The sequence below is a fragment of the Cornus florida genome, unplaced genomic scaffold, assembly GCF_030987335.1.
Source record: "Cornus florida cultivar Cherokee Brave unplaced genomic scaffold, ASM3098733v1 CherokeeBrave_3.0.0_Hap2_Chr07, whole genome shotgun sequence".
NCBI classification, from domain to species: domain Eukaryota; kingdom Viridiplantae; phylum Streptophyta; class Magnoliopsida; order Cornales; family Cornaceae; genus Cornus; species Cornus florida.
The window spans coordinates 53,824,778-53,843,455 of record NW_026775577.1 but is presented as its reverse complement, the minus strand read 5'-3'; the positions used below and the strand labels follow the sequence as shown (position 1 = coordinate 53,843,455).

At 31.5% G+C, this 18,678-nt stretch overlaps 1 protein-coding gene across 1 annotated transcript; it reads left to right on the top strand.

Moving 5' to 3' along the window:
* The first annotated feature begins 4,717 nt into the window (after window positions 1–4,717).
* Window positions 4,718–7,917, top strand: LOC132267217 (probable trehalose-phosphate phosphatase J). Its single transcript, XM_059768312.1, has 12 exons — window positions 4,718–4,948; window positions 5,040–5,327; window positions 5,674–5,814; window positions 5,951–6,022; window positions 6,164–6,256; window positions 6,423–6,479; window positions 6,580–6,681; window positions 6,860–6,937; window positions 7,059–7,128; window positions 7,237–7,307; window positions 7,410–7,502; window positions 7,602–7,917. The coding sequence occupies exons 2-12, from the start codon at window positions 5,061–5,063 to the stop codon at window positions 7,707–7,709; spliced, it is 1,152 nt and encodes a 383-aa protein (XP_059624295.1). The 5' UTR covers window positions 4,718–4,948; window positions 5,040–5,060; the 3' UTR covers window positions 7,710–7,917.
* The last annotated feature ends 10,761 nt before the right edge of the window (window positions 7,918–18,678 follow it).

Here is an 18,678-nt window from a genome sequence, read left to right as displayed (position 1 = left end):
TTGTTGTTGTGTTCATCATAGAGTCCATTTGCTATCGTGTTTTGCCAGTGCAAAGGCTAGTTTGAAGGTTCACTTTAGGCCTGAGGTTGTTGTGTTGCTTAGTCAAGGTTGAGACAGGTATATTTGAGCTATTTACATTTACTGAGCACTTGTTCTTGACCCATACTTTGCTGTATATGAATTTCACTTCTCAGACCTGTGATTTGAGATTTTTTTGGTTTAGCCTTGTGATTCATATATATATTGTTTATATCTTGCTATACAATGTTTGATCTACATGCTAGCAAGTTTGTATTGATGAATCAAGGTTACTGAAGTTGGTTTCTGGATAGAACTTTGGTCATCTTTGGTTTTGACCTACCAAAACCCTAGTACTTCATTGTGTAGTTGATGTCAAGGCCTTGTTGATGTTATATTGTGATTCACATGCTAATCTTATCTTGTTTATCATCTAAGCATATTTGTAATGGTGATATAAGGCTGTGGGAATAATCTCAGAATTTTGGGGACACGAATTTCCAATTTTACCCCTCAAGCCTAGTTTCTGTAGAAAGGGTTCTAGAGGTTCTAGATTGTTGTTTTGAGCTTCACAACCACTCTCATCTTTTGTGTATGCTTGAATATTGTTGATATTTATTCTTTTATATGTATTTGGTAAGTTGTGAGAGCAGCAGGGTCCAAGCAAGGGTGCTTAGGACAGGGGAAGTGCTTGTGAGCACTATGTTGAGCTAGTGTGTGTGTACAAACTATGAAAACCAGTGTTTCAACTTGTACAACGGTGTGTGCAGAGTGTGAAACAGCCGAGTATGTAACTACTTACATACAACTAGTGGAGCTTATATTGGCTGAGACCAAGAACCAAGGTTTTTCCTTATTGAGAGGGTTTTCCTTGTGTTTCTTGTGTTCATTGTATTTGCTTATCAATATTGATCTTATTGTGAAGAAGAATGATTTAAAATTGACCAATTTACCTCCCTCTTGGTTCAACAAATATTTGTGCTTATTTGTTCTTATTGTATTATTTGGATCATATGACTTGTATTATATTGTCTAAAATATATTGCCTGTGTTCGTACGTGTATAATCGAATGAAAATAGGAAGAGGTGAAAGTTATTTGATTGAAAGAATTGTTAAAAAATTTAGCTGGGGGTCAGCAGTCTGTCGAAGAATGATCGAAAATTCGCTGGTGTGTGTGGTATACATGTCAGGGATTATTTTGATTGAATTCCTATATTGATTTTGATTCATTAATATGATTTGGATTATCTGCTAACTCGAAGCCCGTCGTTTTTGTGTCTAATAGATATTTTGTGATTTGCATTCCAACAGGGACAAAATCGAGATTGAAGTTGCTGCATTTATGGAAAGAAAATTCTGGCAGATTTGATTCTCCTCCAAATTTATTCTTCCTAATTCCTTTGGAGAAAACCTTAGAGAGACTATTATATATAGAAGAGATGATAGCAGAGTTAAGGGGGGTCGATACAGAAGAAAAAAGGAGGGTGCTCTGGAGGGAGATTCGGACAAGTAGCTACGGACTAGAAAAGAGTTTGTTATGGTTTTATTGTTTTGTTTATTTTTTTTATTTAGTATGTGTAACTAATTTTTCTATCTAAGGTTAAGGATGAAACTCCATTAATGCAATAATCTCTTGAGTTTTTATTCATTCAATTTCCACTCTAATAATTTTAATGTTTATAATTCTTGCTTTATGATTAATTGAATTTTATTGCTTTCACCATTAATATCATATATTTTTGGTAGTTAGATAATCTCTATGTTCAATTGATCAATGCATGGTTTTGTAAATGTAAAATCATTTGATATTATGTTTTCCATTGAAATTGGATACATATGATGCTTAGAATTATTTCTTTGATCCTATGTCTTTCATGTTCTGGATACATATTATTCTTAAGATTTATTCCTTGAAGCGAAGAATAATTTACCTTTGATAAAATATTTTATTTGGATTTTATTGCTAAATCTTGAGAGAGCAATAGATTGATTTCTTCATTGCTACTCTAAAATTGGAAATTAATGAATGAATAATTTAGAGATTGTGAATTTAATGGTACTGGAATCCAATACCTTAGATATTTTTCTTACTTATTAAAATTTCATTTTATGTTTGTATGTTTTAAGTATAACAAACATACTCTCTTCAATCAAATTGGTTAACTAGGTTAGATTTAAATTAGTTTGGATTCGCATTAGTTCTTCTACAAAGCATTGGGTTTGACCTCGCACTTGCATTTTCTATACTACAATAGATTCATGCGCTTGCGAGTAAAATAAACATTTATAATTTCTACATCAGATGTAGTCCAAGAGTTGGTTGAACAATGTAAATATTGTGTTGTGCGTTGATGTGTATGATTATTATATTTATATATGCTTGTCTGATTGATGTAATGATGATACTTCCATTGTATGTGATGAAAGAAGGGAGTTAATATCCTAACATGAAGGGATACCGCTTTTGCTAATGTTGGTGGCTTATTTTAGAATTTATTTTTCCCTAAATATTATATAATTTTATTCATAATAACAAAAACATACGATATACATTAAGAATGATATAAAATGGTGATAATGATTTTTTTTTTTACAATTAATTTATGTTTTGCATTACTTTCTTTTCTTTAATTAATTATTTATTTATTTGTCCCAATAGAGAACATAGCATGGGAAATTTAACACTTAACCTTCCACTTCAAAAGGTAGAAAAATATTACTACACATATGGTAGAAAATAAATTGAGATTTTGTTTGATTGAAAGTTTCATAAAAATTAATATATGAAAGCAAATTCTAAGACAATCTTATTTTATTTTATTTTTATTTTGAAAAGAAATACACTTCACACCATCCTGGACTTGAATCCTTATTTTCTACTTTACAAAGTGAGAAAGTATCGTCACTAGGTATTCGGTTGTAAACACAACCCAATTTAAAGAAACAGTAGTTCTATACATTGAAAACCATTTTTTAATTTTCTATATATATTTTTTGAATTTAATTTCGAAAAAAACAAGAGCAAACTAGAACAATACTGTCCTTAGAAATAAAAACTTGAGACTGAAAATTCTGCCTTTCAAAGGAATAAAATAGAAACTTGAGAGTGAAAATTCTGCCTTTTCAAAAGAAAAATTACATAGACCCACAATTTCCTTCAACACTAGTTGAGGAAAGTCACAATTTCAGGCGACCATGCTCTGGTTGTCAACGAAATACCAAATATCTCCTTCACTGTCTTAGATATTCAGTACATTTTCCCAAAGACTTTATGGTGTGTTTTTTCTATAGCAAGTTGAGAGCACTAAATGCAAATTACAAAAGGGCAGAGTCGTCCTTTCATCATTTTAGCATTTGGGTAGACATACATGGAAACAATCTTTGTAATCTTCCTTTCTGTAAAGTAAATGTTGCATGTAAAACTTGTGCAACCTAGCTACTATATTAGTATATATGATTGTATGAATAATATATATACACATTAAAATAGAGCCAAGTGGTTTTGCACAACAGGGTAGGTTAGAGCTCGTTGTTTAACTGAACCTTACAAGGGGCTCTAAAAGTTTCTATTTTAACAGAGTCACAACCTTTAATGGCCTTAACTTGCTTCCCAAGAGTGGGTTTCGGATTTTTGATGCAGTTTCAGATCCATTTTTAGAAATGAACACCAAATCCTGTGGGTTTGTACTTGTAATAATAGAAAAATATGTCTTAAAAACCGATAACATGATACCACTGATTACCTTGTGACATTTATTTAATTAATAACACTAATGATATCATATCACATACTCTTGAAAAGTAAGTTAAGCTAAAGTTCTATGCCTAAAATTTCTTTAATGAATTTGAGCAACTTATTTTCTCTTGGCTCGCTTTAAATCTTGAATGAAATACAATATCTCGAAATTGAAATACCCCCGCAACATGTTACTATTGAATTGATAATATTTTTATTGTTGTTGCATTATAGATTAAATGGTGTTTTAAGCTCAATTTTTTTGTATATAAGGTAAGAGTGATAATATTTAGACCCATTACTCTAATTTATTTGTTGAAAAATTTCATTCATCTTATATAATAGATAATTCTCTCTCTGTCTTCAAAAGAACGTCTATTTTGAAAAACTGTAACTCACAATTATAAAACATGAATCCCGTTCATTACATCATTACATCAAAGGAATAAAAATTCTTAAACCTAATAGTCACATTGGTTAAAGACTCATTTTTGATTAAATATAAAAAAAGTGTATAGCAAAGAAGATTCCGAAAACAATAAAAATTTCATAGAAACTTCGTTTACTACATCTAAGAAATAAAAACTCTTAAAACTTAATATATAAGTCTAGAAATCAATTAAAGAATTATTTTTAATTAAATAAAAAAAGTGTATAGCAAAAAGAGAATTTGGTATAAAAATTCTTAAACTCATTTAAATATGAAAAATCAGTCAAAGTATCATTTTCGTATGTATAACAAAAAAAAAAAAGTTATGGTGAAGACGGCGGAGGAAGAAGAAGTCGATGATAGCGTGTGGGTGGGGGCCACGTGGAAGTGGAACCCCTCAGGATATCGGGTGGTGAAAGGGTGTGGGGTCACAGAGTGTGTCCCATCAAGACCAGCATCGTTTCGTCCGTTAGTGTCTGGTTGCAACTATAAAGCAACAACATGGGCCTCAATCTCTCTCACACTCAAAATCTCTCTCTCTCTCTCTCTCTAAGCCCTTTCCTTCCACAAATCTCTGCGACCCATTTCAGTTTTCGCATTTCACCTTCCATTTTCTCCTTCTTTTGTGATTCTATCGAATTCAATCTCTTCTCTGTTCTGTTTACAAAGTCTCAAGAACAGAGCACTCTGTTTTTAGTTTCTACTTCACTTCCATAACCATTTTTAACCCACAAAACTCACTCTAAAATTCTCATAAATTTAGGTAATGATTAGTGTTTTTGTCTTCTCAAATAGGTTTGTTTCCATTTTGTGTTTTGTGTTGTTAATAATGTGATTTTTGGGTGGTTTTGTAGTGCTGATTTTGATCGGTAAAAATGACGAAGCAGAATGTGGTTGTTTCCGACACGAAATCCGGTATGGCGATAACCGTGGCAGTGTCCAACTCTTCGCTGTTCATGACGGCGGCGCAGAGGCCTCCGGCGGTGCCCGGCGGTTACATCACCATTCCCCGGAAGAAGCTCCACCACAACCTTGAAATCAATGGAGCAGCGAGAATCAACTCCTGGGTTGACTCCATGAGAGCTTCCTCTCCCACTCATATCAAATCACCTCCTCTCTCCGATCACCAAAGCTCTTGGATGGTATGTTATTAATCCTCTCTCTCTCTCTCTCTATATATATATATACATATATCTATACACACATATAGATACACACATATGTTTATATGTATGTATGTATGCACATACAGAAAGTGATGTACCTTTACATAGATACAAAACATATATATTATATACTTGTATTGGTGTAGGTATGTGTACAAAAAAAGGTATATACATTCATATACTTGTATGTGTAAATAAATATATACGTAGACTTATTCTTTGTTTCTTTTATTTTAATTTTTTAATTTTATTTTTGTGACCTACAAATTATAATGATACTATATTTATATATAATCTAATTATTGTCTGAAATAATGAACAGGTTCAACACCCATCAGCTCTGGACATGTTTGAGCAGATAACAAACGCTTCGAAGGGAAAGCAAATTGTTATGTTTCTCGACTACGACGGCACGCTTTCGCCGATTGTCGAGGATCCTGATCGTGCTTACATGTCCGATCAGGTCAATTCTTGTGTTCTTGCCATTTACTACACAATTTCTCTAGCAATTTCAAAAATAATAAAAAATAATAATAAAAAATAATCCATATTAATTTCAATAAAACACTCTGTTAAAAGTTTTTGTTTGTATATGTCAGATGAGAGATACAGTGAGAAAGCTTGCTAGACACTTTCCCACAGCAATAGTGAGTGGGAGGTGCAGAGATAAGGTACATTTTTTTTTCTATTTTTGGCCCTTTTCATGTTATATATTTTTAATTCATGATTTGTATATATATATTTTTTCAATATATATATATATATATTTTTAGCTAATTCAAAGTGTTGTTGTTTTGTTATTTAATGTGTAGGTTTATAACTTTGTACAATTAGCAGAGTTGTACTATGCTGGAAGTCATGGCATGGACATTAAAGGACCATCAAAAGGTTCCAAATACAAGGAGGTCAGTGAGTTAGAGCTGTTTTTGGACCTGTCTCAATTTTATTTATTTATTTATTTATTTTTCACTTTTGAATTCTCATTCCAAATAATTGAAATTATATATACATATTTATATATATATATATGTTTGTATGTGTAATTAACAATCTCATGTTTGCAACATACAGGGTAGTCAAGCTGTTCTCTGCCAACCAGCCAGTGAATTCCTTCCAATGATCGATGAGGTCTGTAATCTCTCAAAAATGAATTATACCAAATTTAATTTAATTTAATTTTTCGGTAAATAACAGTAATTATTATTATTTTTTTTTCCTTAATTTTCAGGTTTACAAAACATTGGTGGAGAAAACAAAATCGACTCCTGGTGCTAAGGTGGAGAACAACAAGTTCTGTATCTCAGTACATTTTCGCTGTGTTGATGAGAAGGTACGATTCACTGTGTCTCATTCATTATCTATATAATTATTAGTAATAATAACTATTACAATTATTTTATTCCATGCATGATACGTGGGTCATTTTTAAACTGTTTTCTTTATATATGTGTGTGTGTGTGGGTCTATATATATATAGAAAGATCTAACTAGCTGCATGAACATTACAGAAATGGATTGAACTGGCACAAGTAGTGAGATCAGTGATGAAGGAGTATCCAAAGCTCCAATTGAATCAAGGAAGGAAGGTGTGTGATGTGGCACTCAACAATAATAATAATAATTATTTTGTTATTTATATATTTATTTATTTATTGGGTTGAAAACATTGTAACACTTCCATTGTTATTTATTTATTTAATTTTGCAGGTATTAGAGATACGTCCTACCATTAAATGGGACAAAGGCAAAGCTCTAGAATTTTTGTTAGAGTCTCTCGGTAAGTTTTGGTAATTACCGGAAAAAATAATAATAATAGGAATTACAATTTTTTTTAAATATTTTTTTTAATTAATCACTAATTTTTGCGATGAATCACATTCTTTAGGGTATGCCAATTGTACCAATGTCTTTCCTGTTTATATTGGAGATGATCGAACAGATGAAGATGCATTCAAGGTATTCCAAGTTCCCGATTCGATTAAATTAAATTTTTATTCTTATAACAAATACATATTTTTATTTTTATTTATTAATCATGACTAATTTCACTTGAATTAGGTCTTGAGAGACAGAGGACAAGGTTTTGGTATTCTTGTTTCGAAAATTCCCAAGGACACGAATGCGTCTTATTCTCTACAGGAGCCATCCGAGGTATAAACCCTACTAAATTAATAGTTTATATATATATATATATATATATATCTTCAAAAATAAATAACTTATTTAATTTTATAATTAATGTAAATGCAGGTTATGGACTTTTTGCAAAAGTTGGTAGAGTGGAAAAGAATGTCTTTAAAAAGACAGTTTAGGGTGCAAAGAAGACTTCAAGAAATGAAAGTTTCACTACCCAACTAAGAGATTTATGTGAAAAGGGTGGATAGGATATATAAATATATGTATCTTCTTGTTCAATGAATATGTATATTGAAATACAAGAAGATGGTGGGGCATAATGTTTTTTACTTGGCTTAAAGGCCTTGTACTTGTTGTAACTAGTTGTGTGCACAAGGAAAAAAATTTGTAATTTTGGAAGTAAAATTATAAAGTTGTCTAAATGCATTGAACTATCTCTCTCTCTCTCTCTCTCTCACACACACACACACGAATATATAAAGCATTTCTCTCAATAATGTGAGGGACTGATTGCCAGAATATATATATGGCTTCCAAGATACCTTGTCAATTTACTCAAAGCACGAAATTTAAATTATTTCAAAATTAGTATGAATTTGATCCAAAGTCTTTGGTTTCAGCATTTAATGTGTGTGACAACTTTCATAAGTCATACATAGGCACAATACATAGCATGTTTGGTGACAACTCTACACCGATGATGCTAATCGAATCTTTGTCTTTGGATGTTTTTTTAGTGATATGGTTTACATAAGCTTCTTATAAGTCAATTTTCTAACTCGGAGGTTTTGAATTCGATTCTCTCTTTTGAGGTCAGTTTTAATGATACTTTTCTTGATTAAAGTTGAAACGCAACATTGGAATTTGTCATGTGACTGGAACGACTAATCTCCCTTGCTCTATTTTCACCAAATAAATATACATAATAATAATAATAATAATAATAATAAATAAGTGATTTTAACTATTTTAAGGATTAGGTTTATCTTCCAAAAATAATACAGTATATAAGTAAAGAAAAATTTAAGAGAGTTGCTAAGTGTTATCCATTATTATATGATGTTGACAGTACTTTTTGGGATTCTGTATGTGTTATATATATATATATATACACACACTCCATTATATATACGGGTGATAGGGGAAACCGTTTGTCAGGTCTTATATTTGTCATATTTGATGGATGCATTTGGTGTAAACGGTAAAAGAAAGAAGATCATAGTTTACAACATCTCCAGAAAGATTGCAAGTATTCTCTCATATGGTGTAAAACATATTTAATTAATTAACTATTAATAGCAAGTTAATTAATAAATTAATCTTTTATAGATTAATATATAGGCTTACTCTCTGCATACTGTGTTCTCATGTTCTACATTAGTTTAATAAGATTGTCACACTGTCATTACCACAGAACAACGTGCTAATTATTTGCTCTTATCTATATGATCTACTTATTTGTTTTATTCATTAATTATTAGTAAATGGAATCATGAATAAATATGTTGAATTAGTTCATTTAAGTATATGAAGAAAATAGTCATTTCACATGTTAAAAGTGGCATTACATGGCACATATTAATTCCCCACCTAAGCAGGTTGTTGTGAGAGACTAACCACTAACATCAATTTTTTTATTTTTTTGTCTTAACTAAAATTTGCGGGAAATTTAAACATCTAAACATTTACCATTGTCACATTTACCATTGTATCAAGTGCAGATGTCTCGATAGTTCAGTTAATTAGTGCCTTCGGTGAATTTTGGAGTGTCAGTTTTCGACTTTCTGCATCTTCTAATTTAATTCTAACCCTTTTTAACTTATTACACCTATTAACCGGCGGCTAAACCTCTGCCATGGTAGTTTTTGAGATTTAAATACTAAATTATCATATTTGGCTCCTAATACCATATGAAGTGTCAGGTCTCATGATGGATTTCTCCTAAGTGTAAACAATTTTTTAGAGGTCATATCTGTAAATATAGTCTTAATTTTACTTGATCCATGTAAGAGAATTTGGAATGAGTTCCATTCTTTAGTTGGGGCAAAGCCTGAACACCCCATTATCAAAAAAAAAAATAAAAATTCCTTTTACCCATTTTACTTATTACACCAATTAATATCACAGGGAAAAGGAGTGCAAGTGCTGAAGTGCTGTAGACCTAATAATTTTCATCTTAATTCATATAGAAGTAAAAATATTCAACAACTAATTGGGAAGATAAGATCATCACAACAATTTATGATTGGATCATATGAGATTGAGATGATGTGTTGGGCCATACAATTGGTCATGAATGAGATTCAAGGTTGGAAAAGATGTTTCATTCATTTGTTAATTACCCGCCAATTTATAATTTTTGTCCCAAGAGGCTAAAGCTTTTCCTCTATCTAAAATTAGAAATACATCTCTCACAACCATTATATATATGGCTTTTCCTAAAGAAATTATTGCTTCCTTACATCATTGAGAGTTGACCTAGATGTGACCAAAAACTAATGTTGTAGTACTCCCAATTATTTGGAGTCCCAATTTTTTTTTTTTTTTAATTAATTAATTTCCTCCCAATTATTTGGAGGATTCTGGGAGGTTGAACTAGTGGAGACTGTTATAGGAGGGAGGTATTTATTTTCCTCTGTGTTCCTTACTATAACAATAATGATCAATAATTGGAACATTGTAGGGTTATTTTATAAATTTATAGTATTATACAAGTGACATATGTTATATCAAATGTCTTCAATTTTCAAGCATAACTACCCACTTCCTAAATATCTGATCTCTTGCATATCATTTACAAATAGTACAATTAATCAATTTCAAAATTTCAGTATCCTAATTTCTAATATATATTGAGTGATTAAATCCCAAGGAATTTCCTAAATAAAAAAATAAATTCTAGAAAGTTGGCTCAAGCAAGTAAGAATTTGATCTTGGTGGTTGTGGCACTTCAAAGTTTGTTTAAGAGCGTTAGTATATGAGAAGGCATCAGGTCTAAAGTTTGATTTCTCTTAAGTACAAATAATTCTTTGAAGGGAGAAATGTGAGTAGATATATATATCCAAATAATGTTGCAACGAAACATGTTCACAATATTTGATCTTGCCTTGTCTCATCTTTGTTGCTGTTTCCTTTCTTGCACACCATAGATGTACTTCAACCCTTTTGTCAGACAAGCAAGCCAAAAAAAAAAACAAAAAACAAAAAACAGATTTGACTGAATTTTAAATAAGCTTAACTAGCTTTAGGTAATTAATTATTTTGAAATACAAACATGAGTTGGCACCACACTAGTTAGAACATATGTAAATGAGACTAATTAATATAAAAATTAAAGCACAATTTGTATGGAATTGACTAGATATTTTTTACAACCCCCAAAAAAAAAGGCTGTGCCATGTTCTTGAAACAAGAAACATGTAGTACTAAAATCCATTTGAACACCACATACAAGAGGTCCCTATTAGCATTATGTTACTAGACCATATCTGAATATTGGAACCACAGCCATTGCTCTACCTCATTGGGTATCTAGATTTGAAGGAACCCCACCTCAGAGATGAATGGAAAACACACACACACAGTCACACACACACACACACATATATATATATATGAGAGTTGGGGAAGGATGCATAAACCTAGCTTATTTTGGTAGGTTGTGAAAGGGAAACCCACCACTAACTATGTGTAGGGAATCCATGGTGGAAAAAGGAGGTGGAATCCACTAAAGGAGGGGAGGGGGAGGGTGTTTGATGTGAAGAAAACACATGGAGTTTTGGAAAGAGAACACTAACATGGCTCCAAGTTTTTGACAACAACTAATTCGGACGTGTAAAGATGGAGTCCACTACCTAAATTCAACCCATATCATTGGTACCTTAACTGAATTATAACTAAAGTCTTTGTGAGCTTCAATTATTGGTGGGAAAGTAAGCTCAGATCACAGACCTCTCATCCCCCCAATGCAACTCTCTCTCTCTCTCTCTCTCTCACAGACTCACTCACTTGCTAGCTGCTAAAAAACCACCTCTTTTTGCCTTTGAAAAAGAGGACACTATTTTTGATCTTCTTATAATTTGTAGACCACATTTGTAGAAAACTAATTAAATATGTAGAGAGAGACTTCTATTCAATCTAGATACAGCTGAGGCTGAATCCCCACCTTTTGCTCCCACCACCAAACCAAGTACTCCTCGATTAATATTAAATATATGCGTAACATATAGAGCCAAAGCATGCACAAGATACGATATTGTTATCGAGAGTCCGGATCTTTTACAATACATTGGTGGTGTCGTGTCACCTGTATAAGTGTTTTAAATATCAGACTATTGATACTGTAATAAGAAATATGGTGTCTCCAGTATAAGTGTTTTAAATGTCAGACTATTGATACTGTAATAACAAATACGGTTGCTTTGAATCACAAAGTAACAGATAAATCTGATATTGTATTGAATGAATGTTTCTAATTTTTACATTACATATATTTATAATGAATGATAACCCAGTTACATATATTTAAAATGAATGAAAACCCTAATTTATAAAGAAATTAACTGCAACACAAAATCTTATGATATAAAGAAACCTAATAAGCATAAAAATAATTTTTTTCTAAAAATTCTAAAAAAATAAAAAAAGAAATCTAATCAAATAAAATTTACTAAACATAAAATCTGAGCGCGTCATTTAGACAACCAACAAAAATTTTCAAATATTCATCAACTTCCTATAAAAAATTAAAAAAAAAATCTTTTTTTGAAGACTTGAGCAATGATATTTTACCGAAATACGTGTACATCACAACATATCGGTAATTTTTACTCGTTGGACCACTTTGAGTAAAAAAATTCCCTTGTTGGGTAAAAAATAAACACTATAAACACTTCTAAATCAGTGCAGATATCTGTCACGGTGTACATTTGGTCTTCTGGCAGTCGGCCATAAAGTCTACATTAACAGTAGAGACACTATTATTATATCTTAAGCAAGCAGAGGTAATGTTTATCATTTTAAATTTCCTAAATGACAAATAAAACAATTGTACTGTTGTGCTGAGGTTGGTGCACACGTATAGACATGACATGTATTATATTAATACCTCATGCACATGAACATGCACCAAGACCAAATACACATGCATGGGTGCATATACAGTTTGATATACGTGTGTATATATATATATATATATATATATATACTCAGATGATTCTAGTGGAGGGACTTGGGAAGGACCTTTTGGGCATTGGGAGGTCAGAACTCATGCTGGGTTGGGATGGTCCTGTAGCACACGTGTCTAGTACAGGAGATTCATGAAAGAGATCGATAACACGTGTGTTTCTCTAGGGAACCGGTCCCCGCATTGAGTGTCGACTCATTTATGGTGGTTTCACTGTCTTTTGTTGTTATTCTGTGAAATACTATATATATATATATATATATATAATATAAATGAATAACAGTTTTGCAGTTTCCATGTCATATTTTTATGAGTTGGGTGAAAGATAACAGGCGGGGTCACACTTATGTTCAGATTTTGATTTGTTAAGAAATTTTTTATTTTAACAAAAAGTGCATTTATGAAAAAACAAATTTATATTGAATAATCCTACTAAAATGATCATCTCACGAGAAAAGCGGTTGTGGACCAAAAGGGATTTGAAGTTCCGACACCGAGGTTCTGAAGCAACGTGCTCTAATCCTCTAAACTACATATTCCACCCTACATATTCCACCCTGTTTTTAGGGGTACTTAAAATATATATATATATATTTTCTTTTCCCAACTATTTCAGGTCAAGAAGATGTGAAAATACTTTTTTATTTATAAATTTTTCCTATTTAGCCATTAGATTAAACCGGACATTAAATAATTCATTTGACTTTTTACATAAATCAAAAAATTATTAATAGTTAAATATGGAGAACTCATATCTCTTTTCATCTCATGAACCTTACTTTTAGGAGCATTACTAAATATAATTTTGAGAATTGTTTTTTTGAGAATTGTTTCGCAGGGAGCACCAAATAGTGATTTCCGTTGCTTCCGCAATGTAGTAAAAATACTGTAATAATGAACGATGCCAAAAAAAAAAAAAAGTAATAATAAATAAATAATTAAAAAAAAACCCTTAAATGACATTTTAAGTAGCTATTTTTAAAACGTGCAATAATTTTCTACTATTGTTTTGGTTAAAAATAAATAAATAAAATGGAAATAAAGTGATTGTCAAACAGAATGGGAAAATTTTAATTACGTGGATTGTATTGCTAACATTGTAAAATAAAATACGAACTATTAAACGCGACGTGAAAGTGTTTGTCGCCAAACGGTGTGCTGCATATTGTCCACACAAACGTATAGTAGAAGAATATTAGTTTTATGTTTGATGGGTGTTGGTTATTAGTCAGCTGTGGCCAACGCCTGTCACATGGAAGACCATGTGACCCAGATGCTATTCTTATGGGGAACAAATGAATAGTGCTTATGCGGACATGGTCAATGGTCCGAACCATCTGACATAAGTGACAGGGATGGATGAGAGAAGTGGAACAGATGAATAATTGGTCTTCTGTATATAGGCACCTACATATGAAACCATTCAAGGCTTAAAGTCGTAGAATGGAGTAGGTCTATTAATTGGTTCACTGAATGAATTCAAAAAGACACAAGTCCTTTGAAAAAAGGCAAATCCTATTCTACCTACCTAAAAAAAGTCGGCTAAACAATATACCAGACATAAATAATCAATTAATACGTGCATCTTAACCATGGTTCGTTGGCCGATACACATAGCATTAATTAGTTCGTAACTTTTCGTAAAAAATATTCATATTCGTCTAAATTCATTCTAGTTTGACCGCAGAAAATATCATAACTGTTTTGATTAAGTGATATAATAACATATTATTTGTTTATTTTACTACATTATTTAGTTGATAAAATATTTTATTTTACTCTTATTCTCATTCTATTTTTACTCGTATTTTATTGATACAAGATTTTGTGACAATATGTCGCATCCTCAAAGAAAGAAAGAGTGATCGGAAAGAGGTAAAGGCCTCCAATAGTCAAGTTAGTACTAGTTCAAAAAGAGAAATAAAATTTTTTTTTGTAAACAATTAATGACCTATAGTACTAAAAGAGCAATAACCCATCTGCTACCAGTCCTCTTCTTTAAAGAAGAGATCGAATGTTCAACTCTCAATCGAAACGTGAATGGCATGAGGTATTATTCTACATTTCATTCGCATAAAGGTTTCCGCCCTTTCATTCCTTGGATAGACGAAGAGGGAGGGCAGAGCTTTTGATTTTTTCGTATCATCGAAGAGTTGAACAATAGTTTTTTGCTATTGTGAAAGCGTTGAACAATGGAATTGACCAAGTTATAATTAATTATTATAAGGAAGTGAAGAGAAGATTTTTAGGCGTTTAGTTGAACATTGACCTCCATTATATGGAAGACTAACCATGTGCACTACCACTTGGAGAAAAAGTTGGAGGCCCTCTTTCATACTTTCTATTATATATATATATATATATATATATATTACCAAACTATGGAGTTACAAAAATCACCATATATTGTTCTACAATAGATGAAACACCTTTATAGTTTCCCTCCTTTACTCCAACACTCTTTTAAAGTACCCTTTTCTTTTATGAAAACAGCTTTTATATATAAATATGAATTGTTCTACTTTGGTGTTCATATGTTTTGAGTTCTTTACACAAAAGCTATATCAAATTTGTGGAGGGCACAATGGCACCCTACTACAGTACTACTTTTGCTTGTTACAAATCATACATGTATCATGCAATTGGAGAGGGACCCATTGTTTGGGATGTGTAACACATCATTATATATATATATATATATCATATGGCATTATTAACCTAATTAGTGCAGTTCACCTGGGGGTAAGGAAAAAGAGATGATATCCAACCATGTATTGTAAATTTGTACTTGAGTGAACTAGGTTTCCTTGTTTGACCAATAAATAATTAATTGGCCTACCAAATGAATAAAAAAAGAAAATAATTGAAATGATTAGAAGGAAAGAAAGAAAACAATAAGGTTATCTCCAAGTTCTTAGAGGCCTAACTCACCAACAAAAATCAAATATAGTCTTTCTAGGGATGTGAATGTTCCATTTATAAGCTTGGTTTCTTCAAATGACAAGAATGAAGATCTGAGCCCAACCCAATTACAGTCTGTTACAAACATAATTGGGCTTCTTTTGGGGCCCAAGTCTTGCTTATGCACTAATGCTTGGCCTACTAAACCTATAATGAAATCATCATTATCTTTCTACACATACTGCAAACATAGCACTGGGCCTTTGGCCCAGATGGTATAATTTCTCTTTCTCGAAGGGAGGTTGGGAATTCTTAACAAAATTTGATCAAAATGTTAGCTCATGTTGCTAATTAAGATTTTATTTTCTCTCATCTAAGAGTTTTATTAAAGTTTGAGATTTTTGTCTGATTGTAATGTACATCACATAATTGTGACACATTTTTAAGGCTTCAATTTTCAATTGTGTTGGTTTCACTATAATGGAAAGAAAAAGATACCTAATTAGATTATATATATTTGTAATTTGCTCTTAGGTCTAGTCTGGTCTGGACCTTTTTTTGGTCCATATACTTGACCCTAGGGACAACGAGTCAAGGTTGAAAAACAATAAAAATAGTATTCACAATATCTACATCATCTGCATTATTGCTATAGAAGAATATAAACAGATGAGAGAGTATAATGGGTTTGTGTTGATTTTAAATGAGTTTGGATTATAAATAGATTGCCACGATTAATTCGTTTAGTCAATCGAGTCATATTTGGGTTGAGGTTGTTCACTCCATATAATCCGTTTATACCCGTTTATATTTAAGTTCCAAAATAGTTATCTAAATTTATGTTTTATAATTTACTTTTTTTATAAACTAGAGACTATTTAATAATTTGGTTGGATTGTAACTTATATTTTTTTAGTATTTATTGTTTGATCGGGTATTATTAATAATTTAAATAATACAATTTTTTTTAGTAAATAGGTTATTAACCCCGTTTAATAAATATGTCATGTTAGTGTTATGGGTTTCTGACACAAATATTAAACGGATCGTTTTTGGGTTAAGTTATATAGTAGAATATTCTTAAATCGACACGATGCGATTAAAATCCACGAACACGAATTGCCACTCTTACCAAAATGTTAGACCATGATTTCAATCAAAATTTTGTTCTCTCTCAACCAAGTGTTTTATTATAGCTTGAGATTGTTGTCTTGATTATATCATCTGCATTATTGCTATAGAAGAATATAAACCGATGAGAGTATTATTTACTTTACCTGTATTTTTCATTACACAAACTACAAGAAGGATTCGTACACTTGTATATAGAGGTTGTAATAGTTATTTGCGGAAACGAATAAAAAACAATTGCCGGTCAAAATGAGTGATTATGCTGATTGAGAACTAATTCAAAGCTGCATAGACATGACCCTAAATTAGAGTAACATTCAACACAAGAAAAATTAAGCACTCACTTTATTGATGTCAACCAAGAGCTTAGATTATGATTCACTTAACAAGAGGTCACCAAATTTAAATCCTAATTTCCATTACCATACTAGTCATAATGATATTCATGCATACTAGTCATTGCAATTTGCATTTTCCTAATCTTTGATCAATAGCCCTTAATTATAAAAAGAGCATGATGTGGTTTTTAAGGAGCTAAACTGCATGAAAGGCCAAATGTTCTTCTCTGAGATTCGAGATAGTTTAGCTGATCAATTGTTCAGTAATTCCATGAATTTCATGAGCCTGCTACGGTAGCCTCCAATGTTAGTATTAACGCCAAACTCACAGAAGCTCATTTCAATGGTCATTGCCAAATGCAACTCATTCCTATTACTCAGAACCCTTCGCGCCCCATCAATGAATTTGCTGATCAAAGACCAAGGAATCTTCCTCCATTGCTTTCACCTTATGCAGCAAAAATATGGAGTCATCTTGTCATATTTTCTTCAATTGTCCTTACTCTATCTTAATATGCAAATTCTTTGCTCAACAACCAAAACTAAGATTATGTGTTTTTTTTGTCATGGCCTCACTTTATTACTAGAGCTTGACAGGATTAACTAATACGCTGTTTCAAAAGGTTCGGAAACTCACTCTTGCAGCTATGGTTTATTGTGTCTGGAAGTAGAGACATTCTAGAATTTTCGATCAATCACTCTTCCATGGGCTTCACAGTGATCAGAGCTGATGTAGAGGGCTATGTGTGAGCTAATTGAGCTTAACGTTTGAGCAAACATGACTTTGTTTTTGGCCAAATTTGCATGAAAGGCTGGCCTCTAACAACTTAAATTTTTAGAGTAGTTATATCTGCTCCTAATTCAAACCTCAATGTTAAAGTTACACCTATTGGGAAACGTGCAAATTTTTAAAATTTTTTTGATGAATTTTCGTACATAGATCTTGATTCATCACATATATAAAGACAAGTTTTATGCAAAAATAAAATATAATATATTATTCAATAAATAAATTGAATACTTCCATCAAATGTTTGAGTAAACCTTAGATCTCTCCTATAAAGTGAATGTTCTCACTTATTGTAGATCATTTTTCTAAATGCCTCCTCCTTGGATCTCCATCTTCATGGTAATGGTCTTGCCTTTAGGAATCACTCATAAGCCTCCATGAATGACTTTATAAAATTAGGCTTGTGGGAGCCTCTATTAAATAAGAACATTAACTCTAAAAATCTAGAAAGAGAAAAATATTTTCTTATCTTCTCAAAAAAATCTCACCTAAAATATACATAGATCCATACATATATAGGTAAAATAAAGATAAGGAAAGTAAAAAATAAATCATTCTCAATCTCTAATTCACATATCTCAAATCCAATAGGATTCCAATATCAAATTGGGCTATGAGTGAGAATCCTTTGGATTTATTATTTTATTGGCTACAATGAATTAATAATTGGCCCGGTCCATGGACCCAATTAAATTAATTCATTAATTAATTTCTATTCCACTAAAAGAAATTAATTGAACTCCAATTAAATAATAAATAACCTTTAAGTCAATGTTGCACTTTGACCCCTCTATGCATAATTAGTTATCGGATAAATAAAGCCATCAATTCGACTACTTAATTAAT

Bases quoted from the DNA above. Each gene is read 5' to 3' on its own strand.
- LOC132267217 (XM_059768312.1), top strand. From the start codon at position 5,061: ATGACGAAGCAGAATGTGGTTGTTTCCGACACGAAATCCGGTATGGCG. The intron at 6,682-6,859 runs GTACGATTCACT...TGAACATTACAG, and splicing joins TTCGCTGTGTTGATGAGAAG to AAATGGATTGAACTGGCACA. The intron at 7,308-7,409 runs GTATTCCAAGTT...CACTTGAATTAG, and splicing joins CAGATGAAGATGCATTCAAG to GTCTTGAGAGACAGAGGACA.